This window comes from Myxine glutinosa, chromosome 3 (assembly GCF_964187855.1).
Source record: "Myxine glutinosa chromosome 3, kmMyxGlut1.1, whole genome shotgun sequence".
Lineage (NCBI taxonomy): Eukaryota > Metazoa > Chordata > Myxini > Myxiniformes > Myxinidae > Myxine > Myxine glutinosa.
The window spans coordinates 175,036,295-175,058,791 of NC_136263.1; the positions used below are offsets into that span (position 1 = coordinate 175,036,295).

General features: G+C 43.0%; 1 protein-coding gene across 4 annotated transcripts in view; it reads right to left on the reverse strand.

Annotated features, from left to right (window-relative positions):
- LOC137423045 (uncharacterized) overlaps nt 1–22,497 on the reverse strand; it is a 60,649-nt gene that overhangs the window by 4,056 nt on the left and 34,096 nt on the right. For all 4 annotated transcript variants that reach the window (XM_078774754.1, XM_078774755.1, XM_078774756.1 and 1 more), the window contains 7 exons: nt 21,270–21,542; nt 8,354–8,438; nt 7,975–8,152; nt 3,463–3,647; nt 2,843–2,995; nt 1,454–1,543; nt 47–175 (listed from right to left, as the gene is read on the reverse strand). In XM_078774754.1, the coding sequence (XP_078630880.1) occupies nt 47–175; nt 1,454–1,543; nt 2,843–2,995; nt 3,463–3,647; nt 7,975–8,152; nt 8,354–8,438; nt 21,270–21,542 (1,093 nt within the window). The remainder of the gene's footprint in view (nt 1–46; nt 176–1,453; nt 1,544–2,842; nt 2,996–3,462; nt 3,648–7,974; nt 8,153–8,353; nt 8,439–21,269; nt 21,543–22,497) is intronic.

Here is a 22,497-nt window from a genome sequence, read left to right on the forward strand (position 1 = left end):
GATAACCATTTTATACTGTCGATGTATCTCCTGCTTTGCCATTTACCAGTATCAATAGTGCGAGAATTGATGGAATCGCAGAGCTCAGGTCCCTCTTTAGCCTTTGGTGTTTTGGGCGGTAATTCTGGTGCACGACCCACAAACACAGCCTTCGTCTCCAACTCTTTCTCCACCTCTGTAGAATTGGATTGTGTAGGGGAAAGGCAAGGAATATTGGAGGGAAGGGTAAGGTGGGATGGTGAATACCACAATTGATACATTAAATTAGTTCAATCGATAAATGAAGTTGATATTAAAAATGAAAGATTTATTGGCCATTAAAATTGATTTGCATTGTGCCTCAAATTGCACTGAATACAACAGAATGGGCCTTGTTGAAGGAGGCCTTTGTCCTGCAGGGGACCAAATAGGCTGGTCAATTCCAGTCGTCATAAACATATAATTTTCCATTAGTCAAACTAAGCGATGAATTGTAATCAATATCATAATGGCATTTTCTGCCTCAACCTATGATTATATGATAGATTTTTTTTTTTTTGTATTCCAAGTCATGTCAGAGTAAACACATATAACGTATAATAAATGGAGCGGGAGACAAGACGGGTGAGAGAGAGGGAAGCACATCAACAGTAGAGAACAGGGACATCGGGAGATCTGCAGACGGGAGATGGTTGGGGCAGGGTACACGGGATAAACTAGATGGACGCTACTCGGACTTTCAGGAAAAAAAAACCGAATTTGAAGGAGGTGGATTTGGGGTGGATTAACGGGGGTAGAAAAGATCAAGGTTTTAGATGGGGGAAGATATGAGATGTGGTGGTGAACAGCTGTTTTAAAGACCTGAAGGGAGGAGTGCGGTTGAAGAGGGTGTGGGGGTTTGTACCAGATGTGGGGAAAAAGAGGAATGAAAGTTAATTTGAGCAGAGAGTCTTGATTTTGGAAGTTTCATAGGAAGAGGGTTGCTGACAGATCTTGTGTGTCCTGCAGGAATATTTGGGGGACAGAGCAGGGGGAGCTAGGGCAGAGAGGAGTCGGTAGAAGACAGAAAGCCTGCCAAAATTTGCTGGCACTCTTGCCAAATTCCAAATTCATGCTCTTACTGACACGGGGCACTGCATCAGCAGCATAGCCACACCCCGAGCAAATGATGCAACCAGTAACCATGTGCTACATATGAAAGGAAATGATTTACATTTCTCGACAATGGTATTCAATGGATTTAATGGTATTCTCGACAACACAAGCCTCAACAACATCACGTGTTCCACTATTTCTCCAGCAGCTTGTGCCATTAATCACATACGAGACAAGGATATTATCCAGACAAATCACCCACTTTGTTGGATATTAACCTGCTATTCCAGTATTGTGAGCTATATGCTTACAGGTAAAGGTTGGATCGAGACAAATGTTGTCGTGCATAGACAAAGACAGTCATTGAAATGAGGCTAACCATCAGAGATGCTCGAGTCGTGGAACATGGTGTCAAAATCCTGGTGTATCTCTTCAAAGGACAGACGATCATTGGCACTCCATGACCAGCCTTGCAGGGCAGAGGTGGAAGAAGGGTAGAGCATCGAGTGAGACAAGTGCACAAAGAAAAGTTATGTTCCTGTGTGTAAAAAAAAAAGAAGTGAAGGCCAGCTTAAAAAAAGAGCAATAAAACGAATGGACTCGGTAGTATAATGGTTAGAGCATCCACTTTAGGTTTAGGAGATCGGCGATTAAATTTTCACCCGAGCATAGTCGTACCTAAGACTATAAATGGTATGTGCAGTTTCCTCACTTGACGCTCAGTATTTAGAAGATATAGCTCGGTTAAACCCCATAGGTTGGCATCCCATGATGAGGATTTTGGAGGAGTTCTCTTTAAATGCTTTGCTGACTGAGGAGAGAAAAGAAATGCCACAGATTGCTGGTACAGAGAGTGCATCATGACGTCACTTTCCTTAAGATCACTGAATGTTTTTGTCCCAATTCAAGTCGTGTGTTGTCGAACGTCTTTGCATTTTTGTGCGCGAATTGGGCAACATCACTCGTTGGCTTAGTTGGCTAGGGTGCCAGCTTAGGATCCTGGGTTCGAATCCCGGTCGATCACTGAATTAACGCCAGGGGGGTTGACTCAGCCTGTCATCCTTCCGAGGTCGACTAATTGAGTACCAGTTCACTGGTAATTCCCTGTTTGTCGTAAAAGGCGACAAACAGGGTTGGCGGCAGGAAGGGCATCCGGCCGTAAAACATTGCTTCAAAAAGGGGACCAAAAAAACAACAACAACCACGGTGCCCGAAAAAGGCCAACCCCCGCTTGCAGGGAAAAATGGCCTCTAAAGGTGTTTTTTTTTTTTTTTTACTCGCATGAGCCTAACACCACGTTGAAAAAGACAAGTAAAGATTTTTTTAAAAACGGCAAAGATCAGCTAATTTAGTTGACCGAGTCGTGCAAAAATCCAACACCGACCAACACAAAATAATTCCTGCCATCATGGAAGTCGCGTTTCTTTGGATACGTCTATTGCATCATGTTTTTGTATTCGCCCAGAAAAATGTATTGCATCCAAAATGTGTCGAGAGGTTATTCAAGATACCTCAGATGAGACATTGCAAAACATGACTGTGGATTTGACTCGAAGCATTGGAACATTTAGAAAAACATTTTATCCATGTTATGCAATAAAAATAAAGTTATCAGTGATAAACCAGGTCCATTTTTGAAACACAAAAAAATGCTCCCTCAAGATTGCGCATGCTGGTAAATTTTTCACAACAAAGCAAATCACATAAACCTAAGTGTCGATGGAGAAATAACACCCTTCCATCTCATAAACATCCCGATCATACTTACAGGATCTCATTAGCTGGTAGACACGAGGCGGACATCCCTTGGGCCGGTCCATGCGATAACCCTTCTCTAGACGCTCGTACACTTGGCTCAGATCAATGCCAGGATATGGGGACAGTCCATAGGTTGCTATCTCCCAAAGCAACACCCCAAATGCTGTATAATTGGAAAAGGATACAGGAAATGAAGATCGAAACGATGAACAAATAAGGGAAAAAAATTGAGGAAATAAATATTTAATTATTGAACATAGAAATATTATTGTAAGAATGTATTTCCAAACACATGTTTAATAAAAGTAACAACAACTTATAACAAGGTAATCAAAAATATGAGTTATTGCACTATTCATTTATAATATACAAAACCTACAAAAAGCAATTTGTAAACGATATGGATTTCATTTATTAATTCATTTTCACATCATGGCCATTTGTTATGTCAGGAAGGTTCTGATGCCTTTGCTTTGGTGAAAAGTGAATAAAGACAGCCTAAATCAATTAGTCACAAAACTGGAAGGATCGATCATAAGCACAAGGTGACTTCCTGATAAGCAAGTTGCCACATGCAACATATGGAAGTCCATCACCCAACCATCTTACAACTTGCTTTTAAACCCTCACCCCAGACATCTGATTTGATAGAGAACTTGTTGTACGCCAGACTCTCTGGGGCTGTCCACTTAATGGGGAACTTGGCTCCAGCCCGTGCCGTGTACGTGTCTCCAGTCATGAGGCGGCTTAGGCCAAAGTCTGCCACTTTCACCAAGTGATTTTCACCCACCAGGCAATTCCTTGCTGCCAGGTCCCTGCACACATTTATTGAAAGAAGTGTCAAGCATATTTTCAAAACTTTCATGCAAACTTATTTTCAATTTAAATAATCTTTCTTGCAAAACTAATTATTATAAATAAATAAAAAGGGGTATAAAAATCCGTATTTTTTTTAAACAAGTAATCTTATCCAACCTCAATTGAGAAAAACAAGGGGAAATTATGAGAAGCAGAGGAGGAATTGAAAAATAAATTAAATTAAGGAAACAAACCAAAAAATAAAGGCCAAAGATATTAAATATTCAGTAAAATCGAAGTAATTTTTGTTATTATGACATCAGGAGTATTATGACATCGTTATTTTGACATCGTATCATGGATAGGACATTAGGGGGGTAGAGTATCAAATTTGCCAATAACTGGTGGCAAATCAGTTTGGAGAAACACGACAACATTTGTCTTGCTAATCAGTCATCCTAACACAGCATTACATACGTATATACTTACAACTAGAACGGCACTCGGTAGAGTGCATACCTCTGCCAGGCTGACCAGTTTATGTTTTGTATCCCACTGATGGGCCGGATCTGAATCAAAATCTAATCGGCTTGTTCTTGTTATGTACCCAATTTCTCATCCGAGTTTTGTCATAATCCGTCCACAACACTGAGATGCAGATACAGATCATTGTATTGCCATATCTAGCATCCATGAATATCACGGAACGACATTGGAATTCTATCAATACAAGTGCTCTCAAATAAAAGTGCAATTTGATGAAAAAGCAAAGCAGACAAAAAAAATCAAGATTCATGGTTTAAACGTCGGACCACACTAGACAACAACAACAACAACAGGCATTTTAGGGCCATTTTCCCTGCAAGAGCGGGGGTTAGCCTTGCGGTCCCCATGACAATCTTCTCCATTTTGCCCTATTTTCTGCATCTCCCCTTGTTAACCCCCTTGCCCGCATTTCTTCTTCGACCATCTTTATCCAAGTCTTTCTCGGTCTTCCCCGTCCTCTACTTCCTTCTACATTCATTTCCGTCACTCTTCTCAACAAGTCACTTTCATCCTTCCTCAACACATGACCAAACCATCTCAACCTGTTTCTCTTCACAGCATCCATCACAGGCTCTATTCCCATCATCTTTCGCAATTCATTATTTGTCTTCCTCTCTCTCAACGATACTCCACACATCCACCGAACCATTCGCATTTCCACCCTTTCCAGCCTTCGTTGCTGCTCTCCGTTCATTACCCATGTCTCACTCCCATAAATCATAACACTTCTCACACATGCAGCATACACCTTTCCCTTCAGCTTCAACGACACTCCCGTCCTCGTCAGCACGCCACTCAGTTCCCGAAACTTCTTCCATGCACATCTCACTCGAGCAACCGTTGCCGAGTCTGATCCACCTTCTCCATTCAGCATTTCTCCTAGGTAACAAAATGTTTTCACACCTTCCAGCTTCACGCCATCTCCAAGATCCAACTCAACATTTCCTCCATCTGCAGCTCCCTCTGTGCACACCTTACACTTGAATGTAGCTGCCACACTGGTTAATGACCCTCTCAAACCACTACATTTTTGATGAACCCACTCAGCGCACATTGTACATTGAATGGAATTCACTCCGACACCCTTCCTGCACACAGCACACGGCCACTTCCCAGTTCTTTTCACCTCACCACATGCTTTACCACTTGCCATCACCTTCGTTTTTCCGATATTCACCTTCAGACCTTTTGTCTCCATACATTCCTTCCACTTGTTCATCTTCTCCTTCAGTCCATCCATACTTTCTGCAATCAACACCAGATCATCTGCATACAACAACTCCCACGGTAAACCCTCCTTTACGTTCTGAGCCAGCACCTCCATCACAGCTACAAATAGTAGTGGACTTAGTACCGACCCCTGATGCACTCCCACCTTCACCTCAAACTCACCACTGTTCCAGTCCTTCGTCCTTACAGCTGTGCGCGCTCTTTTGTACATTGCCATCACTACTCTGATCAACCATTCCTCCACTCCTAACTTCCTCAATGCCCATGTCACTACTTCATGTGGAACCCTATCGAATGCTTTCTCCAGATCAACAAACCCAAGAAACAACTTCGTCCTCTTCTCAATATACTTCTCCTGCAACTGCCTCACAATAAAAAGCGCGTCTGTCGTTCCTATTCCTGGCATAAATCCAAACTGCATTTCATCAATCTTCACTTTCTTCCTTATCCTCCTCTCCAACACCCTTTCCAATACCTTCATTCCATGCTCCAATAACTTTATCGCTCGATACGAGCCACAGTCCAGAGGGTCACCTTTCCCCTTGTATAGAGGGACGAGGGTACTCAGTTCCCAATCCACTGGAATGCGGCCTTCTTTCACCACCAGATTGCAGATATCTGTCATTCTCTTCACACCTCAATTCCCCGCTGCCTTCAACATATCTCCCACAACTCCCGTCGGCTCTCCCGCTTTTCTACTCTTCATTGCTTTTATCACTTCCTCAACTTCCTTCTCGGTTATCTTCTCTGCCGGTCCTAAAACTGGGTTACTCTCTATGTTGCCATCCCATTCATTCTCTGCATTCAACAGTATTTCCATATATCTCTTCCATCTTCCTTTAATTCCATCTGGGTCCACAACGATTTGTCCCACTTCATCCTTCAAGCAACTCACCACAATCACATCACACCTCTCTTTCGCTATCTGCTTTGCAATCCTGAATACCGCTCTCTGACCCTCTTCCAAATCCAACCGTTCTCCGAAAATTTTATTACATGCCTCCTGTGCCTTTGCTACCTCTTTCTTTGCAGCCTTCTTGGCTGCCTTATAACTTTCATGCTCTGCCTTTTCTGCCCCCGTACCCTTCGCCTTCTGCAACTCATTGAACTCCTTCCTCTTCTCGTCAATCTTCTTTCCAACTTCATCATCCCACCACCATGTTTCCGAGTGCCTCGGTGGTCCTTTTGTCCATCCACATACCTCACCAACGGCTCCCAACAGACTATCTTTCATTGACATCCAACCACTTTCAAGCTCAACCACATCATCCTCTACCATACTCAGCCTCTCTTTGAATGCCTCCCTCACTGTCACCTCTTTCAACCTCCACACCTTCATTCTCAGTTGGTACTTCACCCGCCGAGCTCTCCTCGCACCTTTCACCCTTATGTCGCAGACAACCAAGTGGTGCTGTGAAACAGCCTCCTCCCCAGGGATCACCTTTGTGTCCCGGAGGTGCCCCCTATCTCGCCTACGCACCAGCAGGTAGTCAACGGTTGTCGTCGACCCACCTGACGTGTATGTAACAAGCATATTATCCTCTTCCTGGAACTGAGTATTACAAATCAGCTCCATCAGCAAACTCCAAAATCCTTTCACCTTCACCATTTCTCACACCATATCCGTAACCCCCACGAACTCCCTCAAAACCGTCCATAAAATTTGGTCCAAAACCAAAAGTCGGACCACACTGGGATAAAAGCTATTCCTGAAACGGTTGGTGGATGTTTTAATACTGCGGTACCGAAGGCCAGAAGGTAGTGGATCAAACATGTTAAATGCAAGATGACTATAATTTTTTCAACAATACTTAAAGCTTTCACAAAACAACTGGACACAAAGATAATTTCGAGTGCAGGTAGGTCAACAGCACGTACAACTCTTTCCAACAACTTGAGGTCAATTGCAGTGATGTTGCCGAACCAAACAATAATAATCGATCCAGTTAAAATACTTTCAATAACACTGCGGTAAAAGTTCACTAAAACATCGCGATGCATACCAAAAAAATTTTTCAGCTGTTTAAGGAAGTACATGCGCTGCTGGGCCATTTTAGCGATACTTCCAGAATTAAGATATCGTGCTATATATCATTGTTGGCCCGATCTTTCGATGGTGAACAATCTCTTAAAAATCCTCGTATCCGGATCTGGAGCTTCACCAAAATCTAATCAATTCATCGTTGTCACACACCCAACCTGTCCAGCAAGTTTTGTCTGAATCCGTCCCTATCTTTTTGAGATATCCTGTTCACAGATAGACAAACGGGGGTGAAAACATAACCTCCATCCACCTTCGGCAACAAATGCAGGAACAACCTGATGTCCCATAACATGGCTGAGGAAAATGGCATGAATCTCTGTGCAAACGACAGTCGCAGTGGATGCAAGATAAATCAGGGCACGGTCTCCTAAAGCATATTCCAATAACATGTTCATCTCGACTTAAAAGGGTTTTCAGCACGACATCATCTTGGCGCTTCAAATCGATTATGGAGGCGTATTGCCCAAACAAGAAGCACGATAGAGTGCCAGACAGGTACTTGATATTTTTGGAAAATAAAATACCTGTGTATAAAATTCTTCAGCTCAAGATACTCCATAGCAGAGGAGATTTGCGTAGCCATATAGAGCAGCACGACTGCTGCAACTTCAACCCGGTCACACTCCCGAAGGTAATCCAGTAGGTTTCCCCGAGGCATGAACTCCGTAACAATGTAAAACGGAGGTTCTCTTGTGCAAACACCTGCATAGTGCACCATTATTTTTTTTTTTTTTTTAATAAACACCAATAAACACCAATTTAATACACCAATTTTAATAATTTTTAATAAATAAAGCCTCAAATCCACTCGGAGTACTCTATGGCAAAAGCATTGTTCAGCCAATCATAATGTATAATATATCACACAATATAGCCAAATTAATCTACACTGATGATACTCACCAAGGAGCTGCACGAGGTTCGGGTGCTTGATCTCCTTCATTACAGCAGCTTCCTTCAGAAATTCTTCTACTGCCATAGTATCTTCCTGCCAGGTTTAAAGGCAATAAAAAGCAAGAAGCAAATTAGCAAGATGCAAGTTTTAAGTAAACTCTTAAGGCCCGTATGAACCAACATCGTCGTCCAGCTTATGAAGAGGCGTTGAACTCTGCCGTATATATGCACTTGAACATGCATGGTCACAGCTTTGATAACAGTCAACTGGTCATCTGGGACAGTGAAAAATGTGGTTTGCTACAGGAGTAAAGGAAGCTATTTGTCAATGAGTTGAATCACCATCTCTCAACAAAACGGGCAGATTGTGATTTCATCTGCCACGTACGTGGGGCAAGTCTAACATCTCTCCCACACCATCTGCAACTGTCACGTGATGTTCGGATTGGTCCACAGGCCAATTCACCCTACCACCGGCGTATGTCACAAATGGCGATTCCCAAACTTCTTCTTCACTTCAACATCTGCTGTGACCAAGGCGAGTGGATACTCACCGAAATGTCGGCTTTACCGGCTAGTAAGTCCGGCTTTTGTCAATTGTAGTTACCTCTGCCATGGAAGGTGGATGGAGGTTATGTTTTCACCCCCGTCTGTCTTTTTTTTGTGTCTGTGAACAAGATATCTCAAAAAGTTATGGACGGATTTGGACGAAACTTGGGGTAGAGGCTGGTTGTGTATGGCAAGGAAGAATCAATTCAATTTTGGTGAAGATCTGAATATGGATTCAGATATGAGAATTATTTAATTATTAAGTGACCTCACCATTGAGGGATCGGCTGAAAAGCAATATATAACATATTTTAAAAAGTTATGGACGAGTTATGACTAAACTAGGTGAATCAGTTGGTTAAATGATAAGAACAAACAGATTAGATTTTGGTTCAGGTCCGGATGCAGATCCGGCCTTTCATTGGGATACAAAACAAACTGTTCAGCCTGGCAGAGGTATGCGCTCTACCGAGTGCCGTTCTAGTTTTTTACTGTTTTAATTTGACTTAATGAATAATAACAACCTGCATCGATGTATATTGTATATGGATTGTTCATAACTTCTATCTTGGGACCTCATGTGTGATTTCTCCCGGCCATGGCTTCAAGTGTGATGTGCTGTATTGCGACATCCTTACGGCCCAATTGTGACTTGTATTTGATGCATGACCATATTCCTAAGGTCCGTTAGCATGTTCACACTAGCAAGAGGGAAATTTGGAGAAAATTTGACATACGTACGCATGGATGGTGTATCGGCTAACAGTCGCTGGTCCACACCGATCGGAAGTAAAAAATATTACAACCATTTATCCAGTTCCGACTTCTGGTGATATCAATGATCAGACGTCTCCAAACATCTCGATCCTGCACCGCTTTCTGAAGCTCTGGAAGAAGGAGCTTGGTTGTAGCCTTTACCCCATCCATCAGGAGTGTGTTCCATTATCAATCAGCTTGCTAACGCTTAACAAGCCAGTCTTTCCTTTTCCAGTCTTTCCTTATCCACCGTTTCGTTGGAGTGCTTGCTTGAGTGCTTAAAATCAGGCGAGCCACTTGGCGAGCGCTCTACAAGCTGATTGGTAATGGAACGCATATATAAGGTCTGCCTCTTCCTCTTCTTCCCTCAACCATACCCAGCATGGTTGAATTCTCCTGACTTTCGCTTTCTGCATGCATGATGTGTCCAAAATATGACCGTTTCCGTTTTATCATCAGTGCTTCGAATATACACGGTGGTCTAATTCAAGCACCGATTTGTTCATTCTTCTTCCAATCCATCAAATTAAAATTCTTCTCAAACACCACATTAAAAAACTGTCAATCTCCTTCCTTTTCTTTTTCACTGTCTGTGACTCACACCCATACATTGCAACTGGAAATACCAGACCATTCACCCGCCTATCGGTTTGTGACGTCACATCTTTGTCAATCTTGACATTGCTGTTCTCCCCGACGCGAATCATCTATTAATTTATCCTCCCATTCTCCACTCACTTAAATCTTAGAACCCATGAAGATGAAACTTTACACTATTTCCACATGATTGTCTCCAAATCTGAACATTGATCGTCTCAGTTGACAAGATTTTAGTCTTATTTTTTTTAGGTTAAAATAATGACCAGCTTTTTCACTTTCCTTCTTCAATATCTGCAACAGTTTCATCAAGTCATCTTTACTTTCTACCAACAAAGTCGTATCACCAGTAGGATGGTTCTTCAAAATGAAAGTTAGAAAAGTCATGCTCCTAACACTTAACATTTTTTGTATGTATGAAAAAACCCTTCTGGTGAAATTTTAAGCCATTTTGACTAAATTTAGGGGTTGCCCACAGAGTTTGTAATTTCACATATTGGAGTTGATTAATTTATTCTCCACTGCTATACTTGTGACTTTGACCATTACAGTTGACCTATGACCTTTATATGTACTGCACATTTTGAAGTTGTTTTTAAGTTAATTGAATACAGTACAGCTGTACTCTGGTGTATGCAGTTGATCTCATTGAAGAGTACAATCGTCTCCTAACAAGAGAGGAACAGCAAACCCAGTATCTGCTTCAAGTTGTGACAGAACATCGCAAGAGGTTTCCCGATTGCAGGAAATCAACGCTCATCAGGCACAACGCTTATCGGGTAGAAACATTGAGTGGCTGACAACCATGAATCACTGTGCAACCCCTACAACTTGATGTATTCAAAAAATATTTCATATGCAGAAGTTTTACCTCAATACCAAAAATATTAAAGGTTAGGAGTAGGTCAGGTGGTACAGGCACCCTCTTGGAAAAACCGAAAAACTTTGCACCTCTATATCTCCGAAAGCGCTGAATAGAAAAAATTGAGACATGGCTCATTGTAAAGAACTCTCCATGGAGAATAAAATGTCTTAATGATGTCATAGGTGCCTCCATTATGATGTCATAATTCGACAAGTGCAAAACTTCACCTGATCAAGATGAAATTTTTTGAGCGTCATCTAGGGATAAATTGGTGTAGAAAAAAAAAAAATGATGACGTGACCAGTCACATGGTTCGGCCGCCATATTTGTTTTAACGCAAAAGCATTAAAAACCACTGAAAACACGTCCTGGCGAGGGTCTGCAATCTCCGATTTCTCTTTCTTGTTTATTATTATTATTATTATTATTATTACTAGGGCATGCCCGTACTATATATATATCTAAAATTATATCCCCCCCCTCTATTTACATGAAATGGTTTGGTCCAAAGCGAACGGCTTGCGAGTACGGTGACAATCCCCCCCCTCTATTTACATGAAATGGTTTGGTCCAAAGCGAACGGCTTGCGAGTACGGTGACAATCCCCCCCCTCTATTTACATGAAATGGTTTGGTCCAAAGCGAACGGCTTGCGGAGTTTGGTAAAGAAATCGCCATAGCGTGTACGTAATTAGTTTTAAAACATAGTTTAACGGCAACATAGTTTGCCAACGTGAAATAAATGAATACGCTCTCAAATGTGCCGTCCGAGGCAGAGTCTGTTCGCCACGTTCGGCACACGTGATAGCTCGCTGCTCTCTGATTGGTTGAATCGTTTTTTGGACATAGCTCGGTAACTACTTCTCCGATTAATATGTCGCAAATTAGTTTTAATTAGTTTTACAACATAGTTTAACGGCAACATAGTTTGCCAACGGGAAATAAATGAATACGCTCTCAAATGTGCCGTCCGAGGCAGAGTCTGTTCGCCACGTTCGGCACACGTGATAGCTCGCTGCTCTCTGATTGGTTGAATCGTTTTTTGGACATAGCTCGGTAACTACTTCTCCGATTAATATGAAACCTTGAAAAGGCACATCCTCGGGTCCCCAGCAATATACCTGGCAAGTTTAAAGTATATCGGACCCGTGGTTGTCGAGAAACAGCGGTCACAGACATACAGACATACACACAGAGATTACTGGAATTATAGATAGACTAGGGCATTGCCCGTACTATATCTATATCTAAAATTATATCCCCCCCCTCTATTTACATGAAATGGTTTGGTCCAAAGCGAACGGCTTGCGAGTGGTGACAATCCCCCCCCTCTATTTACATGCAATGGTTCGGTCCAAAGCGAACGGCTTCCGGAGTTTGGTAAAGAAATCGCCATCGCGTACACAAACGCGCAGGAAAGCGAATGAATCGCAAATTCGTTTTTATTAGTTGTAAAACATAGTTTAACGCCAACATAGGGCATTGGCCGTACGTGGGTGCCCGTTCCGTGGCCAAAAAAAAAAAAAAACGCTACCCGTACGCTCTACCCCGCCCGTACGCCCGTAAACAAAAAAAGCAACGCTCTTCGCTTCCGCCCTTCGCTCTGACTGAATTGGGAGAAATAATGCGCATAAGAAATCGAATTACGTACCGTAATGGCGGTCAGCTCGTAACGCGCTCAGCTCCGCTCGTCTCACATCGGCCACGCCTACGCAACAGAGCGTTCTGTGATTGGCTGCCGGAAGATAAGTCGTCACTGTCCGGAAGTTCGCAAATCGCAGTTAGGATGAATCGTTTTAATTTAATCGCAGTTTGAATTCGTTTTAAAACATAGTTTAACGGCAACATAGTTGAAAAGCCTTGCCTTGCTGCAAACAGCTGCTGCAAACAACAACAACATGGAAGGCTGCACTGTCCGGAAGTTGGCATATCGCAGTTACGATTATTTTAGTGTTAATGGCCAATTATTCAATTAGCGCCAACGTATTTTGGCTGTTTGCAATTTAATCGCAAGGAAAAGTAGAAAGAGAAGAGGGAAAAAAAGAAAAGCCTTGCATTAACGCATTAACGCTTGCATTGCATTAACGGTTCGGCACACGTGATAGCTCGCTGCTCTCTGATTGGTTGAAGCGTTTTTTGGACATAGCTCGGTAGGTACTTGTCCGATTAATTACAAACCTTGAAAAGGCACATCCTCGGGTCCCCAGCAATATACCTGGCAAGTTTCAAGTATATCGGACCCGTGGTTGTCGAGAAACAGCGGTCACAGACACACAGACACACAGACACACAGACAGACACACAGAGATTGCTGGAATTATAGATAGATTATAAACCACAAATTGATCCGTCAATTCCACCCAACGATAATGGCATAATGATAATATTAACATTGGGGCAGGCAAGATGGCCGAGAGCTATGCACACTCTCTAAGTTGTCTAGCCTGGGTTTGAATCCTGACCCAGCTATAAACTGTCATCCTTGTGTTTCACAAGCAGGGTGATTCATCAATGAGTGTGTCGTTCCTTGGATGGATGTTAAACTGGCGTCCCATCTGCCAGCATTAGTTGGTGGACTTTAATGATCCCACGGATCATGAGTTGATGAGCTTCTCCACAAAAAGTAGGTGAGCTATCAGCGGCACCATAAACAAATTATAAATTCCTGCCTTAACCTCAGTCAAACATCAGGCCTGGCCAGCTGGTTCGTGAAAGACTTGAGCCAAGCTTCTCCCAATGAACCCCACAATACAACAACAACAACAACAACAACAACCAGGCATTTTAAGGCCATTTTCCCTGCTAAAGCGGGGGTTAGCCTTGCGGTCCCCATGACAATCTTCTCCATTTCGCCCTATTTTCTGCATCTCCCCTTGTTAACCCCCTTGCCCACATTTCTTCTTCCACCACCTTTAGCCAAGGTAATAATTGGTAATAATTGTGATAATAATTTGGTAACAACCCCACAATAATGTGGTAACAAGCGTTACGCCTAGGTCCCCCGTCGGGGAAATGATGTGAGTTGACAAAGTGGAACACGCAGAAAACATGCTATGATATGATATTTCGCTCAAGGGTCAGACATACATGGAGGTGGCCATCTTGGATTTTGACGTGGCGACCCAATTTTCAATAGCGTTCTTCCTTATGCCTAGATACACCCACACACCAGAGGGTACTTCGCTTATTTTTCAAGATATTCATCTCAAGGTTCGGACATACATCACGGCGGCCATCTTGGATTTTGACGTGGCGACCCAATAGATACACCCACACACCAGATTAGACGTTGGTACTTCGCTTATTGTTCGAGATATTTCGCTCACAAGTTTCAGACATATATATGGTGGCGGCCATCTTGGATTTTGACGTGGCGACCCAATTTTCAATAGCGTTCGTCCTTATGCCGAGATACACCCACACACCAGATTAGAAGTTGGTACTTAGCTTATTTTTCAAGATATTCATCTCACAAGGTTCAGACATACATGGCGGCGGCCATCTTGGAATTTGACGTGGCGACCCAATTTTCAATAGCGTTCTTCCTTATGCCTAGATACACCCACACACCAGATTAGAAGTTGGTACTTCGCTTATTTTTCAAAATAGGCAGGTTACAAGGTTCAGACATACATGGCATCAGACTTACATGGCGGCGGCCATCTTGGATTTTGACGTTGCGACCCAATTTTAAACAGCGTTCTTGCTTGTGCCTAGATACACCCACACACCAGATTAGAAGTTGTTACTTCGCTTATTTTTCAAGATATTTCGCTCACAAGGTTCAGACATATATATGGTGGCGGCCATCTTGGATTTTGACGTGGCGACCCAATTTTCAACAGCGTTCGTCCTTATGCCGAGATACACCCACACACCAAATTAGACGTTGGTACTTCGCTTATTTTTCAATATATTCATCTCACAAGGTTCAGACGTACATGGCGGCGGCCATCTTGGATTTTGACGTGGCGACCCAATTTTCAATAGCCTTCTTCCTTATGCATAGATACACCCACACACCAGATTAGAAGTTGGTACTTCGCTTATTTTTCGAGATATTTCGCTCACAATGTTCAGACATATATATGGTGGCGGCCATCTTGGATTTTGACGGGGCGACCCAATTTTCAATAGCGTTCTTCCTTATGGCGAGATACACCCACACACCAAATTAGAAGTTGGTACTTCGCTTATTTTTCAAGATATTCATCTCAAGGTTCGGACATACATCACGGTGGCCATCTTGGATTTTGACGTGGCGACCCAATAGATACACCCACACACCAGATTAGACGTTGGTACTTCGCTTATTTTTCAAGATATTCATCTCACAAGGTTCAGACATACATGGCGGCGGGCCATCTTGGAATTTGACGTGGCAACCCAATTTTCAATAGCGTTCTTTCTTATGCCTAGATACACCCACACACCAGATTAGACGTTGGTACTTCGCTTATTTTTCGAGATATTTCGCTCACAAGTTTCAGACATATATATGGTGGCGGCCATCTTGGATTTTGACGTGGCGACCCAATTTTCAATAGCGTTCTTCCTTATGCCTAGATACACCCACACACCAGAAGGTACTTCGCTTATTTTTCAAGATATTTCGCTCACAAGGTTCAGACATATATATGGTGGCGGCCATCTTGGATTTTGACGTGGCGACCCAATTTTCAATAGCGTTCTTCCTTATGCCGAGATACACCCACATACCAAATTAGAGGTTGGTACTTCACTTATTTTTCACGATATTCATCTCACAAGTTTCAGACATACATGGCGGCGGCAATCTTGGCTTTTGACGTGGCGACCCGATTTTAAACAGCGTTCTTCCTTGTGCCTAGACACACCCACACCAGAATAGACGTTGGTACTTCGCTTATTTTTCGAGATATTTTACTCACAAGTTTCAGACATATATATGGTGGCGGCCATCTTGGATTTTGACGTGGCGACCCAATTTTCAACAGCGTTCGTCCTTATGCCGAGATACACCCACACACCAAATTAGACGTTGGTACTTCGCTTATTTTTCAATATATTCATCTCACAAGGTTCAGACGTACATGGCGGCGGCCATCTTGGATTTTGACGTGGCGACCCAATTTTCAATAGCGTTCTTCCTTATGCATAGATACACCCACACACCAGATTAGAAGTTGGTACTTCGCTTATTTTTCGAGATATTTCGCTCACAATGTTCAGACATATATATGGTGGCGGCCATCTTGGATTTTGACGGGGCGACCCAATTTTCAATAGCGTTCTTCCTTATGGCGAGATACACCCACACACCAAATTAGAAGTTGGTACTTCGCTTATTTTTCAAGATATTCATCTCACAAGGTTCGGACATACATCACGGTGGCCATCTTGGATTTTGACGTGGCGACCCAATAGATACACCCACACACCAGATTAGACGTTGGTACTTCGCTTATTTTTCAAGATATTCATCTCACAAGGTTCAGACATACATGGCGGCGGCCATCTTGGAATTTGACGTGGCAACCCAATTTTCAATAGCGTTCTTTCTTATGCCTAGATACACCCACACACCAGATTAGAAGTTGGTACTTCGCTTATTTTTCAAAATAGGCAGGTTACAAGGTTCAGACATACATGGCATCAGACTTACATGGCGGCGGCCATCTTGGATTTTGACGTGGCGACCCAATTTTCAATAGCGTTCTTCCTTATGCCGAGATACACCCACACACCAAATTAGAGGTTGGTACTTCACTTATTTTTCACGATATTCATCTCAAGTTTCAGACATACATGGCGGCGGCAATCTTGGCTTTTGACGTGGTGACCCGATTTTAAACAGCGTTCTTCCTTGTGCCTAGACACACCCACACACCAGAATAGACGTTGGTACTTCGCTTATTTTTCGAGATATTTCACTCAAGTTTCAGACATATATATGGTGGCGGCCATCTTGGATTTTGACGTGGCGACCCAATTTTCAACAGCGTTCGTCCTTATGCCGAGATACACCCACACACCAAATTAGACGTTGGTACTTCGCTTAATTTTCAAGATATTCATCTCACAAGGTTCAGACGTACATGGCGGCGGCCATCTTGGATTTTGACGTGGCGACCCAATTTTCAATAGCGTTCTTCCTTATGCCTAGATACAGCCACACACCAGATTAGAAGTTGGTACTTCGCTTATTTTTCAAGATATGCATGTTACAAGGTTCAGACATACATGGCGGTGGCCATCTTGGATTTTGACGTGGGTTGCACCCACACACCAAATTTGAATGCGGTCCTTCGCTTACGCAAGCATGCACGCACGTCGGCACGCACGCAATGACGGACACACGGACTGAGGGGAAAGCCATAGTCCCCCTTTCGCTACGCCGTGCGATGGGGTACAATAATTGTGGCCATTAAAGAACAAGAAGAATATTAACAGACCACCGTCTGTGTGGTGCGCAAGTGCATATGACCTCAATCGTTTTATCTTGGATATTTTGGCGACAATGGCAAACTCCAGGAGAAGCCCTGCATATTCATGGTGTGTACCATCCACAGGTGCAGGTATTCTCTTGGGCCTTGCAGCGATCATCAGATCACAGTCTCCATTAGTCTGGCTAGGCTCACGAGTCGGGTCTGTGATCTGAAGTACACTGCTAGGCCCATGATAAATGCTACATCCGAGTGATTTCAGACCTTGAATTTGTATTCTTTCCTAGTGATGAGCTGACATCTCGATCTTAATCTTTTGTGACCTTGCTGTTCTCCTGCCTACTCAGGGGTTCTAAAAGGTGCCAAAGAATAAATAGGATTATCATGAGCCAAAAAATGGCATCTCTGCTTTTGCTTCAACTTAAAATGTATACACCCACTGGTCACCCCAATTGTCATCCCACTGTATGTCTCGCTCACTTTGACAGCTTAAACCTGAATGGGTAAATTACATGTAAATGCAGTATAAGTGGCAGCACTGTTTTCTACCAATGGTGAGTGGCTGGTAATCATTAAAGTTTATTTTATTTTTTGCAGTGATCGAAGGCTCATGGAAGAGCTTGTACATAAATTACATTTAGAACAAAGACAGTATACATCAATGTACTTTTACATGAACTATAAGGATATACACATATTCCAGTGCGACACCTGTGGGAGACTGTGTGCAACTGCTGCTGGCCTCGCTGCGCATTCTTGTGCTCGCTGCATGGACATAACCCAAAAGTCTTCAACGGACGACGTGACTTCCATCATCATCACCACACATACGGTATAGAGTGCCTATAGAAAGTCTGCACCCCCTTTCAAAATTTTCACGTTTTGTTTCCTTATAGCCTGGAATTGAAATGCATTAAATCAGACTTTTTCCACCTTTATTTACACATCGTAACCCAAAACTTCCAAATGAAAAACAAATTCTACAAATTTCAGAAAATAAATTAAAAATACAAAACTAGACCATCTTGGTTGGATAAGTATCCATCCCCTTTATAATAGAAATTGTAAATTAGCTCAGGTGTAACCAATCACCTTCAAAATCACACACCAAGTTAATTGGCCTCCACCTGTGTTAAATTGTAGTGTTCCTCTGCTTGGTGGTGCATTTCACAGCAAAGAATCAACCATGAGCACAAAGGAGCTTTCAAAAGACCTCCGGGATAAAGTTGTGGAAAGGCACAGATCAGGGGATGCGTATAAAAATATTTCAAAGGCCTTGAATATCCCTTGGAGCACAGTCAATACAATCATTAAGAACTGGACGGCATATGGTACCATCAACACCCTGCCTAGATCAGGCCGTCCCTCCAAATTGGATGACCAAGCAAGGAGGAGACTGATCAGAGAGGCCACAAAGAGGCAAAAGACTGGTCACTGTGTGCATGTGACAACAATATCCCAAGCACTCGACAAGTCTGGCCTGTACGGTAGGGTGGCAAAGAAGGAAGCTATCACTCAAAAAAGCCCACCTTGTCTCATTTGAGGTATGCAAAAAACCACTCCAGGGATTCTGAATCCATGTAGCAAAACATGTTTTGTGGTCTGACAAAACTAAGATGGAATTTTTTGGCCTAAATGCAAAACGTTACATTTGGCACAAGCCCAACACAGCACATCACAGCACATCACCCAAAGAACACCATCCCTACTGTGAAGCATGGTGGTGGCAGCATCATGTTATGGGGATGTTTGTCATCAGCTGGGACTGGGGCATTTGTCAGGATAGAAGAGAAAATTGATGGAGCAAAATACAGAACAATCCTAGAGGAAAACTTGCTGCCCTTTGTTACGGGGTCCTCCCCTATCCCCTGGGCTCGGTAAACCTCCGAACCCCGAGAGGGTCCCCGGCAGAAAGATATGTTATCCTTGGTTGAAATCAATCAATAATGAAACCCTCCATGAAACCATCAAATGAAACAATCAAATCAATAATGAAACCACACCAAGGGTTATGAACAAACAATAATATATTATAAATCACACCGGAATCACGACACAAATAATAATAACAATTCACCCTACCATCACTATCTTAAGATGGTACCACCTTATCTAGTCCTTTAACCTAAACTCACGGCACTCCCCCAATGTCTCTGTACTCCTCCAAGGCGAAGTCGATTCGCTCCAGCGATCGTTGGATCAATGTCCGATCAAAATCAATTGAGGCGTGGACGATCGAAGCAACCCAGAGGTCACGTGGTCCAACACCCAGCAAAATAGCGGTGGAATGGAAAACTTCCCAAAGAAGCGCTCCGACGTACACGTTTGCGGTTCAATCAGCGAGTCTCCTTATAATCCTCAAAAGCCACTTTCTTGCACAGCCGTCCCTGGCAACCCACCGGGGAATAATGCCTGGCCGAAGTGACAAAAACCTTTTTCACTGAAGGCAGCGCGCGTGGCGAAATGGCGGACGGCTTTCACTCGAGCCGGGGCTTCGAGGCCAGGATACTCCGGAACCTCAATGCAGATACCCGACTACGCAGGCTCAACAGCACTCCGGCGATATCACCTCTCGCACGAACTTCCTTTCAAGGACTCAAAGTTCACTCGCACTGTACGCTCAACCGCTTGGTATGGAGCTTCAACCAAGATCGTCTTTTTACTTCTCTCCACGCCTCTTCCTCTTCGCTCCCTTCGACTTCCGGCTCACGATCTGATTTCCGGCCACATTTTTACCAGGAGCGCTTTTTAACCTTTTCACCACAATAACCATTTCCTTTAAACAATAATAACCGCCGTTTCCTTTCCAACCCCGATAAGAATAATACTACATCACCAACAAGGTTATAAGTGGATGAAAACCACACCCACGGAAGGGCCGAATCCGTAACACCTTTCGAAGAAGGCTGAAATTGGGACGGAAGTTCACCTTTCAGCATTATACGACCCGAAGCACACAGTCAAAGCTGCACTGCAATGGCGAAGGAACAAAAAGATAAATGTCCTTGAGTGGCCCAGTCAGAGCACCGACCTAAATCCAATCAAAAACCTGTGGCCTGACTTGAAGATTTCTGTCCATCAACGCTCCCCATGCAACGTGACTGAGATTGAACAGTTTTGTACAGAAGAATGGGCAAATATTGCCCAATCAAGGTGTGCAAAGTTGGTAGAGACCGACCCCAGCAGACGCACAGCTGTAATTGATGTCAAAAGTGCTTCCACCAAGTATTAACTGAGGGGGGTGGACACTTATCCAATAAAGATATTATAGTTTTGTATTTTTAGTTCATTTTTTTGAAATTTGCAGAATTTGTTTTTCACTTGGAAATTGTGGGTTACGAAGTGTAAATAAAGGTGGGAAAAGTCTGATTTAATGCAATTTAATTCCAGGCTATAAGGCAACAAAAGGTGAAAATTTTGAAAGGGGGTGTTGACTTTATATAAGCACGGTATAGGATTTAACCTGTGTTCCATGGGCCAAAATGATGAGTGAGGGATTCAGATGGGAACACCAACAGGCCAACCCAAACCACAAGAGACCAATACTTTTAAGTTCATTTTGTTCATTCACTGTCAGCTTCCTCAATAATAATATTTTAAAATAATGCCATAAAAGTTACGAAAAGTCATCACAAACGGGGCTAAAAATGTTTATTAAAAGAGCAAAATCGAGAGAATAAAAAGATCATAAAAAGCAAACAATTAATCGTCATCTTTTCTCCATCCTCACCAACCTTCAATGTCTTCACAGCCACGGTGAGATTGTACCTCTTCCACACACCCTCGTAAACCTCGCCATATTGTCCACCTCCAAGCTTGTGCTTCATGGTGATGTCCGTGCGCTCAATCTCCCACTTGTCTTGGATGGGAGAAACGCCATACACTGTTGGTTTATTACGTTTGGGTGCTGGATAGTGCAATGTCGTGATCAGACCATCAGCTACTGTGGAATGGTGGTGCACCAACTCCGCCAACGTTCCAAAGCGGCTTTCAGCTGTTACGTACACCTTAGAACACACAAATGGAATAAAGATATCTTATTGAGAAGACCTTGGAGAAACAAAGGAAGAACACTCAGCAATGCCTTAATAAATAACGTTCCTTTGCATTGTCATCAAAAATTAAATACAGAAAAAGATAGGTTAATCCCTAAAGAAGACCACTGTGTGGTAGAGACTCAGAAACAGGTCTGTCTTTTGACATCTTGTTAAAGTTGGTAGTCTTCTTGGTACTTTTACACAGCATGCATTCTTCATATTCCAAGTGGATTCGAAACACAGTGCCTGTTTTTTCCATGTATAGTAAACGTTTTATTTAAATGACTGAACACAGCTTTGGCAAGTTGCTAACCATCACAATGACATTAACAAATATATATACAGAAGTAATAGGGGAGGGAAAATAAAGAAAGAAAGAAACATAGAAAGAATAAATGAATGAATGAAAATGAATGAATGATCGTTTTAAGGCCATTTTTCCCCGCTAGACCGGGGGTTAGCCTTGCGGGCCCCATGACAATCATGGTTCCCTGTTTGAGGCAATGTTTTTATGGCCGGATGCCCTTCCTGACGCCAACCCTTGTTCACGCTCTTACGATGCGCAGGGATACTGTGTATCTATTCTAAATCGGGGTACACACCGTGATCATTCATCCCAGCAAGCTGGTACTCAATTTGCCGACCTCGGAAGGATGACAGGCTGAGTCGACCCCCCTGGCGTTAATTCAGCGATCGACCGGGATTCAAACCCAGGATCCGAGGATCCCAAGCCGGCACCCGAACCGCTAAGCCAACACCAGGCTCAAAAAAAATAAATAATAATAATAAAGAATAAATAAATATCGCACCACATGACAATAAATAGCCCTGGTGTTGGGCTAGCGGCTAGGGTGCCGGCTTAGGATCCAAGGATCCTGGGTTCGAATCCCGGTCGATCGCTGAATTAACGCCAGGGGGGTTGACT